This window comes from Haliaeetus albicilla, chromosome 6 (assembly GCF_947461875.1).
Source record: "Haliaeetus albicilla chromosome 6, bHalAlb1.1, whole genome shotgun sequence".
Lineage (NCBI taxonomy): Eukaryota > Metazoa > Chordata > Aves > Accipitriformes > Accipitridae > Haliaeetus > Haliaeetus albicilla.
Window position 1 is genome coordinate 2893017 of NC_091488.1, and position 10014 is coordinate 2903030.

At 42.8% G+C, this 10014-nt stretch overlaps 1 protein-coding gene across 2 annotated transcripts; it reads left to right on the forward strand.

Annotated features, from left to right (window-relative positions):
* The first annotated feature begins 2008 nt into the window (after nt 1-2008).
* On the forward strand, nt 2009-10014 carry PRDX4 (peroxiredoxin 4). Of its 2 annotated transcripts, XM_069784843.1 has the most exons (8): nt 2009-2277; nt 4501-4618; nt 5026-5142; nt 5710-5832; nt 6494-6624; nt 8265-8299; nt 9497-9543; nt 9891-10014. In XM_069784843.1, exons 1-8 carry the CDS (start codon nt 2064-2066, stop codon nt 9892-9894), a joined length of 789 nt encoding a protein of 262 aa, XP_069640944.1. In that variant the 5' UTR covers nt 2009-2063; the 3' UTR covers nt 9895-10014. The 2 variants fall into 2 exon arrangements, with proteins under 2 accessions (XP_069640944.1, XP_069640942.1); XM_069784841.1 differs by lacking the exon at nt 9497-9543 and having other exon boundaries at nt 2012-2277.

Sequence of the window (10014 nt, forward strand, 5' to 3'; positions counted from 1 at the left end):
GTTTCACATTATTTGTTTATATTCACAAACTGGTAGATTCTGTCAGCACTTACAGAGGCAGAAGACAGCTTGGAACTGGTGGTGCTTTAAGAACCATACTCCCCCATCGCCCAGCGACTAGCAGTTATTGATTGCCTTTTTTTGCCACGCTCAGTCAAACACATTAATAACATGCTCGGTCCTGTTCCTATCACACAGGCCCCGCAGGGTTTCTGACACTGATGCCACAAGAAGCAGTGGCTGGAGGGGAAAGGGAAAGAAATGAAGCAGAACTTTTCTATGGCAGGTGTGTTTGCAGAGGAAAAACATAAATTCACCTCCAGACGCTAGCATATTCCCCAAAGGTAGGTTACGGGAACAAATATATCTGTGATCCCTCTACACTACTGAGTGGCAGATTTTAAGAAGTTTATGTTTAGATTTACTCAGCCATACCACTTCAGGTAGCTGACAATATTAGCAGCAGTTAGAAGTCAGGATGAAGTTCCCATCAAAGCAAATGACACCATCTAGCCCTTCTCAGCCTGATACAGTTTTTCTTCAAGGACCCTTGGGAGTCATCGCACACACAGCTGATCCCACCGGTCCAGCCTTATCAGGAACCAAAAAGGAGAACACTTCTCTAACTGGTAATTTTAATTTTGGTCATTCCGATCTAACACCACTTACAAGACTGATGTTTTCTACCCTCCTTTCGCCAGCAAAGTTTTCTACACTACAGATTTTCTGTCACACATGACAAGCAATGCAATATATTTGTTAAAATGTCCCTGTAAACCATGAGGAGGATAAAACCAACTGCTAGTTTCACCAGCGCAATATTGAACATCTGCTCCATCTGTTCCATGAAATGGCGACAGGCATCTTGCTACAATATACTATGCTAATTTTTCCAAGGTATTTTTATATTAGGTCATTTAAATGATAGTGAGGTATTTTATTACAAGCAAGAACAGGCAGAACCTCCATAACCATTTCTAAACTGCTTTAGTAGCCTAAATCGCTCCCTGCTCCCGTGACTTTAGTGCCACCGTGGCAATGACACCCTGCCACAGTCCAGACCTTTGCCAAAACTGAACCATCCTTGCGGGCCTGAATATGGCAGGACATGCAGGAACACAGCCTGAAGGCAGTGGAGGAAAGATTTAAGAGCTTTCCCTTTGCATGTGGTAAACCCTACCAACTTCAGAAGAGCTGTACAACTGGGTGAATGTAGCACAGTGTTTCTCTTACTACATATTAACAGCATCACCTAATTTCATCAATTTAAACACGAAAATCAGCATTCGGTTCAAGTATTTCATCACTGAGCAAAGAAAGAAGGCTGCCCGTGTTCTCCGTGTGGACACTGAAGAGTGATATATATTTGGATTTCATTTACGAATTTTTCCTTTTTTAATCACTTGCAAAAGTCTTGATAGTACAGCAGCAGCCAGAAAGTCTTTGTTGCTGCTCTTTTGAACTCTGTTCCATGGCTATATATACTTAATCATGTACAAACCTCAAATTAGTGCTATTTAACTAACATTGCATTCTGCAGATAAAGCCCATGTTTGTCCTTCAGCATTTTCTCCACTCACAAGAGGCCTGATTCTCTCCTGGTTTTACTGCATTGACTTTACTGGTTTTCTCTCTCATTTACAGTTATTTGGGAATGCCTTCCGACTGAGGGATGTTAACATTACGCATATCCACGCTCGGCACCGACTGGTACGACCGCCAGCGATGAAATGCCCACAGAAACCACCCCGCCACACGTAGGAGAGAGACCGGGCGGGAAACCTGAGGCACGGGCGGAGAGTTTCCCTCTGCAGCCGCGCTCCTCACACACTCTTCTCTCCCCACAGACCCGTACGTCCATTTACCGTTTCCTCTGGGGCCCTACCGTGAGGCCGCGGCCCCGCTTCTCCTCAGAGCAACCGCCGCGGGGAGCCCTCCGGCCCCGCTTCTCCTCAGAGCAACCGCCGCGGGGAGCCCGCCCGAGCGGGCCGCCGGCCCCTGTGAGGAGAGGGACCGGGCCCGGCTCCGCCCCTCCGCCGGGACGTGCACTCGCTCGGCGGGCCATGGAGGCGGTCGGCGGGGCTCGAGGCTCGGCGCTGGTGGTGCTGCTGGTGGTGCTGGTCGGGCTGGGAGGCGAGGCGGAGGCGGAGGAGCCGCGGTCGGCGAGGCAGCGGGGGGACGAGCAGTGCCATTACTACGCGGGAGGACAGGTCTACCCCGGGGAGGCGGCCCGGGTGCCCGTCTCCGACCACTCGCTGCACCTCAGTCAGGCCAAGAGTAGGTGCCGGGGCTACCGAGGGAGCGGGTGCGGGACCCCTTCTTTTGTCGCGGACGCCGGCAAACGGGGCTGCCGCCACCTCAGGCGGAGCGCCTTTGGCCCTCGGCGGCGGCGGCGGGATGGCGGCCCTCCCGCCCGCCATCCCCGGCGGAGGGGAGAGCGGGGCCGGCGGCGGGGAGGCCGTTTGGCAGCCCCCGGCCCTCCCCGCCGCGGTTTGGTGGCGGGTGTCCCTGCCGAAGCGGCCACCCCCCAACCCCTTCCCCTCCGGCTGAAGCGGTTTTTTGCGGCCCGGGCAGCGTCCGCTGCCGGGGAGAGGCCTGGGGGCGGCGGGAGGGGAGGCAGGCCGGGAGGCAGGCCCAGCGTCCCCGCTCTCTCCTCACCTTGACCGGGTCTCCCTGGGCTTAGGTTTGTGGCTTTGCTGTTGCGGCCTGCGCTCTCCCGCGGTTTGAATAACTTTAGAGCGGGACTGGGTGTAAACGAGCGGCAGCGAGGTGGGGGGTTTTTGGGGGGGGGGGGGGGGAGAAACCCGTTCAAGCCCCCCTTCTGCAGAACGGAGAGGGGAAAGGGTAGAAACGACCCTGGCTGTGAGGGCTGACGGCTTTTACGTCCTTTTCCTCCACCGAGCCGGGGCTGTTTTAAACGTTTGCAAACAGATGCTGCTGCAAAAAAAAAGAAAAAAAAAAAAGAAAAAAAAAAGGGAAAAACAGCCGAGATACTTGTAACCAATTCTGTTTGGTTTTTCCTCTCTTTGTAATGTCAGATAGCACAGCGCTTCGGACAAGTGTTTTTAACCCCCCAAAAATCATCTCGGTGTAGAAAGGGGTCAAGGTGCAACGTATTTTACTCAGTTTCTTTTCCTCCTCCCTCCTAATCTGAAGGTCGAAGAGAATGTTTTGCTACAAAGAGATTAGATTTGGGGTGTCCCTATCTTGTAAAAAGCAACATATTTGAAACATTTTTTGAGAGCTCAAAATAACTTGGGGATTAATTCTTGCTTTCACTTGAAAATAGTCCCGTACCTGCAAAGACTTAATTAAAAAGACATTGGAAGTCCCAGGCTTGAAATCTGACCAGAAAGAATTCTGCAGAAGACTTGAGAGGAGGAAGAGCATTTCTTCAAAAAACGTAAACTGAAATTATCAGTCATACCTACTGACTCTCTGTACTTGTATTGCTGCGTCCCTTGTGGGTTATATCAAGTGAAACCAAAGATGACTGCTCTCCTACTCAGGGGCACAATCTGCCTGATGATTTGGGGTATTTTTCGCAGTCCTCGTTATACATCCTCGCTTAACTATATTCTACAGCTCTAGGTTGTCCTAAGAAAAGGAGAGCCCAACAACGCACTCATCATCCAGATAATAATGAAGATTCCATGTATTTTTCTCAGCAGCTTTTCCCTAATTTCCTGCAGCTGTGTGTCAATGTCCTTGACATCACAAGTTTATTCAGATCACCTTGTTATCTCCAGCGTACCCTATCCTTTGTCTCAGAATTCACATTACTATGAAAATAGGACCGGGCAGAATAATTTTTAATATTTTAAATTCAGTGTTAATCCCTTTTGGTAGGAATAGTAAATATATTTCATGCATTTTAATTGGATTTAAAAAAAAAAAACCCACAAGTGTCTTCACATTACAATTTGCTTAGGAGTTGTAATTTAATAAATATACACTGCATTTTGGGGCATTTGTCTCTAAACATGTTGTAGCATGTATTTTTTGTGGCCTTGAATTCCAAGTAGTTTTTCGTGGCTAAGAAGCAGCAATATGAATTTGAACCATCTTATGCTTCTGGTTCACAAGAGCTATTCATAACAAAATACTGAGGGTTCGTGAAATCTTACAACAGTTTCTCTTTCGGTCTAATAGATGGTCGGCCATGAACTGGTGGTGCATATGCGGTTTGTTCGATATGCCCAGATAAGGTTTGTGTGGCCTTGGTTATCAGTAGTTCAGAGGGCTCCTGTATAAGCCCAGATTGGTCAAATTACTTTCCATGTGTACTGAAACTGACATTTCTTCATCACCTTGTAACCTCTGCCAGCTGTGAACTCTTTAAAGTGGTAAGAAAGTTTCATTTTGTAACTGTGTGCAGTAGGTTGTTTTTCAAGCAAAAGGAAGAACAGTCCTCCTTGCACACCAGCTGACTAATGAACAGCTTTGTTTGAACATGTGCTTTGTATTCTGACTTTTAATTCAATGTCCTTTGTGTTTCAGTCTCCAAGCCAGCACCTTACTGGGAAGGAACAGCAGTCATTAATGGAGAGTTTAAAGAGCTGAAATTAACAGATTATGAAGGAAAATATCTTGTCTTCTTCTTCTACCCTCTCGACTTGTAAGTAAGACCACTGTAGACATACCAAGACTGAATGCAGCTACACTAGACTCGTAATTCATTAATTTTTCTCCTTTTCTGAGCTCTTGGTTTTTTGTTTGGTGAGCGTTTGAGGGAGAAGAAAGGAGTGACAACACAAAATACGTTCTTTGCGTTTGTGCTTTCATCATGCATTGGTAAAATCGTAACACAGTCTTTGTCCTAATAAGTGTGTCCATTAATTAGTGTCTCCACACAAAAAAATAATTTTGAGAAGATTTGTCAGGCAGCATTTCAGTTAAATATTTGAAGAAGCAATAAAAAATAAGTAAAAGCTGAAATAATTTATGATAAATCCACAATTTGAAGTTAAACAAAGAACTTACTGGATGTTTCATGAAATTTCGACTTTATCTTTTCTTATCTAGTACATTTGTATGTCCAACTGAGATAATCGCCTTCAGTGACAGAATTGAAGAATTCAGAGCAATAAATACCGAAGTAGTAGCATGTTCTGTGGACTCAAAGTTCACTCACTTAGCATGGTATGTATCTTACCCTTGCCTTTCACTAAAAATTATTCATGGGTCCATCTTAGCTGAAGAACTGTATCCCCAGATTTTTAGCCTATGTAGGTATATCATAATGTGTAAAAGTGTGATGCTATTGATACAAATGTTTAAAATATTTTTCAGTGGTAAAAATTTTTAAATCTAGTGCATGAAAGTACCTTTATCTTTGAAGCTTGTTTAATACGTATTGCTTGAAATATATCATGTCTCAGTCCAAAAAATACTTTAAAAAAAAAAAGCAATAAGGATGCAAGTATCCGTAAATCCATCATACTGTCCCAATTCACGAGCACATTGGTATAAAGCAAATAAGACTGATAAGAAAGAGGTCATTATTAATAGATGTGGCCAAAAACTGCAAAAGATCTACTGACCATTTTGCTCGAACCATAAATAGTATTCATCTCCCTTGCGTGCAGAATAAAAAAAATTCACTTGCACTAAATCCTCCTGCCTGTACTGTTCTGGTTTGTGACCTTTAGCTTTGCATAGGGAATATAAATCTTTGAGAAATACATCTGTATCTCTTTTCTTTCAAAGGATTAATACTCCTCGAAAACAAGGAGGACTTGGACCTATGAAGATTCCACTTCTTTCAGATTTGACGCACCAAATTTCAAAGGATTACGGAGTGTATCTGGAAGATCAAGGGCATACACTTAGGTATTTCACTTGGTTACAGTTCTTTTTTCTTTTTTTTTTTTTTTTTGCGGGGGTACTACTTACTACTTTATGTCTAAAGAAGCATTTGAAATTTTTCTTTGAGAGCAGATTTTACTTGGGGATTCATGCCGAGACACAAAATAAATATTGAAGAACGCAAAAAAAAATAGTCAGAATGAGTCAGAACAAGGGTCAAGGTTAATACCCTGTTTAAGAGCTGTCATCAACAGATACCTAGGGCAGGGCAAACATGCAGAATTCCCCAGAATTGCAGTTACTCAGGGACCTCCCAAGTCCAAGCAGAGTCAAGACTAAGGGTAGCTAATGGCCTCAAGAGATACCGCTTTCATAAACTTGATTAGTTGCTTTTGGGATCCCTGTAACATCATAGCATCTGCAACATCCCCTGGCAGAGCCTGTCAAAGCTTAGTTTTATGTCCTGCAGAGAACTATCCTTTTTGTTTTTAACTTACCCTCAGCTCATGTCATCTGATAGCCCAGGTAAAGAATAGTAGGTTACTAGTATTCTAAGGTGGTGGGTATTGTATGGTGTTCGCAGAGATCAAATTCCTCCCATCCAGCAGACATAAAATAGTGTGTAAACACAACACTGTAATTAGTTCTGTTTCCTAACACACACACACACAAAATGTTTTCACAGAGGCCTTTTCATTATTGATGAGAAGAGGATCCTTCGACAGATCACGATGAATGACCTTCCTGTTGGGAGATCAGTGGATGAAACTCTTCGTTTAGTACAAGCATTCCAATACACAGACAAACATGGAGAAGGTGCTCTTTTAAATACTTTCATGTTGAAGATTGTTTTACTTAGACTGGGAGCTGTATTTGTAGCTTTTTGGAAGAAAGGTACTCAGTAGCATTAGAGACTAGCCTCATGCAGTGAATGAAGGGGTTTGATTGCCCTGCTACAAGATTCTGTGGTCCCGGTACCTCCATGGGTTGTTTGTGGAATAGTAATTCACACTTTGCTTCACATCCATGAGAATGCAGAGCATAAAGCATTCCTTGGTCTGAATTAAGGCATTATGTACCATCTGTCACAAGCGTAAATCTGTACAAAGTAATGAGGCCATGAAGAATCAGGCCCAATATCTCAGTACATTTTGGCATACTAAAATAATTGAGATGCGAGCCATCCTTGTCCTGTGCCATTCATTGAGGATCTGTGACAAGTAATTGAGAGTGCTTCATGTCAAGATACGTGGTGATACTGTGAAAGTTAGACCACCATTACTTGTGTTTTCTTTACAAGTGCTATGTGATCATCTTCCCCTGACAAAGAAGTTTTCACTGGCATCAGATCATTACTTTGTCTCAAGAATTCATGTTCTCCCAGTTCAAGCATAGGGTGAACTTTACATGTTTCTTTAGATGTGTTTATTTAAACACATTCATTTATTTAAAGATTTTTTAAAATATTAATACACATGTTAAACAGCTTAACTTCCATTTCAAGTCAATTTCACCTGGCATTTGAAAGTACCTTTAGCTGAAAGTATAAATTATTATTATGCTTCGCTGAACAGATTTTAAAAGATAAATGCTGATAGTTAGGCTACGCACATTTGACTAAGGAAATTTAGCCTCTCTTATTTAGTTACAAAGCTGTCTTACAGAATATTGATCTGCACTGTGTTTCTGGAGTACAACATTTTTTTCCAGCTTTTGCATGAACGCTGAGGAGAGCCTCCCTAGATGCCTTATTGGATTCTTTGCACAGAATAGGAAAAAAAGTTCTCCACAATTCCTAATTGCATTTGTGATGTTTTGTCTGACAGCATGCCTTAACGCAGTGTAATACGGCATCACTCATTGGGCTAAAGCCTCAGAGGGAGAGCTCTGAAGAGATAAGAGCTTCGCTCCAGAACGTGCAACTGTCCAGGTGGTCACAGGGCTCCCAGCCACACTGCGTGTTAACCGCATGCTATAATCCCTTTACTCCTGAGCAAGGCTTCCAATAATATCACTCAGTCTCTTGTGGAACCTTTGAACTGATTTCTTTGCTAAAAAATTTCCCCTAGCCTTAGTTTTCAAGAAAGAAAGGTAGGTCTCTGTGCAGTCACCTGAATTTTATCATGAAACTGTTCTTTCTACTAGAATAGGTGTTCATTCTCAGATACTGCTTTGCCAGTACTTTGTCTAGAAGGGCATGAGAATTAAACCAAGGCATAGACATCCATCCAGAGATATGCAGTTTCCAGTTAACAGAAGTGGTAGGTGGTATCAGGTATAAACTGTTATGACACCATCCCATGTATAAAGAAAACTGCGTATTTAACAGTTGCAGATATTTACAGGTAACACTTGTGTGCTGTTTTACTTCAAGTTCAGAAAGAGACTATTAAGTGCACAAAAGTAAGTATTGTCTAAAAATACTTTTACTAACTTCGTCTTGGTTTTTTTTCCAGTTTGCCCTGCTGGTTGGAAACCAGGCAGTGAAACAGTAAGTCACTGTTCAAATTTAAATGCATGTACTACTAAAAACCACTCAATTATCATTTCCACTAAAGCCAAATCCAAGATCTTTGCAACTTTCAATGAGATGATATGCGTAAACTCACATTACTATAGCTGCAGCTTTTGGATTACTGCTGATTTCATTAGGAGCTCATTTCCCTCACACTAGGCATATTCTAGTTGTTTCAAATTCCCTGTGTATGAACAAAACTCTTCTGGAGCAGCAACAAGTTTGTGATCAAGAGCTTTTTTTCCTGTTAACACCTGATGAGAGGAAGTTGGAAACTCTTGAGTCTGTCCTATCTTCTCGGTTATTTGTCCGTATAAACTCTTGGTTCTGTCGAGTCTTACCGTGGATCCTAGGCACTACCCAGAAAAAGAAAGATACAAGTTCCCAGGCTGCTGTTCTATCAGCAGAGCCAGTGTGCCCCTGTCAGAACTCCAGCAGAGAGCACTGCTTTGCTGCGCAATAGCTATTCCTCCTTTGTTACTACTGGCTTACATGTGACTACAAGCAGAAGAGCTAGGGTTCAGATAAACACCCATTGGACTTGTGTTCTCTGGCTTGGATCAAGCCTCAGCAGAATAATGAAACTTTCACTAGAGGTCTGAGCTGCCTAGTTCAGATGAGATCACTGTCATTTATTTGAGCATGTGGCTTCCTTCTGAACCAGCTGGTGATGACAGCGTTGTTGTTTAAGAGCTGTCTCAACAAAAAGCAGGTCCCAGCGGCCTCTGAGCAGAGTAGTGAGCATTGTAATTGACAGTAAAAACAGTGGAATGTTAAACCATATTTCTTTGCTGGATGTGAAAACTTCCCAGGATGACTGAAGGCTGAGTCGCCTCTTTCAAGCTAGCAGAGGAGCGTCTTAGTGGGGGAGGCTGGATATTAAGACTGTAGAATGAAAGAGGGCTGGCTGGCCTAACAGATGTATTTTGGCACAGAAAAGTTCTGCCCTCCATAACTGTGGATCACCTAAATAATACAACATTAATGTATTTTCTAAAAAACAGTCTTACAATGCTAAGATTAACAGCTCCAATACTACCGATTTAAAGATCTAAAACAATACATAAGCATTCTCCTCTGTGCAAAAGATGCAGATAATATAAATAGCAGATTAGTTCAAAAGCCTTTCTCGAAGATGTAGCCATGCCTTCTAAATGTGCTTGATTTAATTAGATCAAACCAGAGGAAGCCATGAGAGTGTGGTGGCCAAGGGAAGAACTGTAAGTAAATTTTAAGACTCTTGATTACAGATGTTAATTTATTAAAATATCTTGCTTTTGGGGCAAGCAACATAGATGTATGTGCTCCCAACTGTCAAAATTCTTCCTTTGGTAGGCTGCACTCTCTCTTCCCCCAATCAGTTAAATCTTTCTGCTACTGTTGTTAGGTACCTTTAGAGATAAACAGTAATCTAGTATCAAGTCAACTGATAAATTACTCTTCACTGTTGCTTGTGGGTTGGCCTTAGCATCATATTATGGAATACTATGCTGTTCTGGTTTTAGAGTTTGTTGTGTTTGTGTGGTTTTGTTTTGTGACTAACATTTTCATTTTCTTTCTTTCACAGATAATTCCAGATCCCGCTGGAAAACTGAAGTATTTTGATAAACTGAACTGAGGCTCGCTTCTGTTGAATTACATAGGTCACGTTCAGCTTGATTTTTGCCAATAAAATTTCATTAATTTTGTTA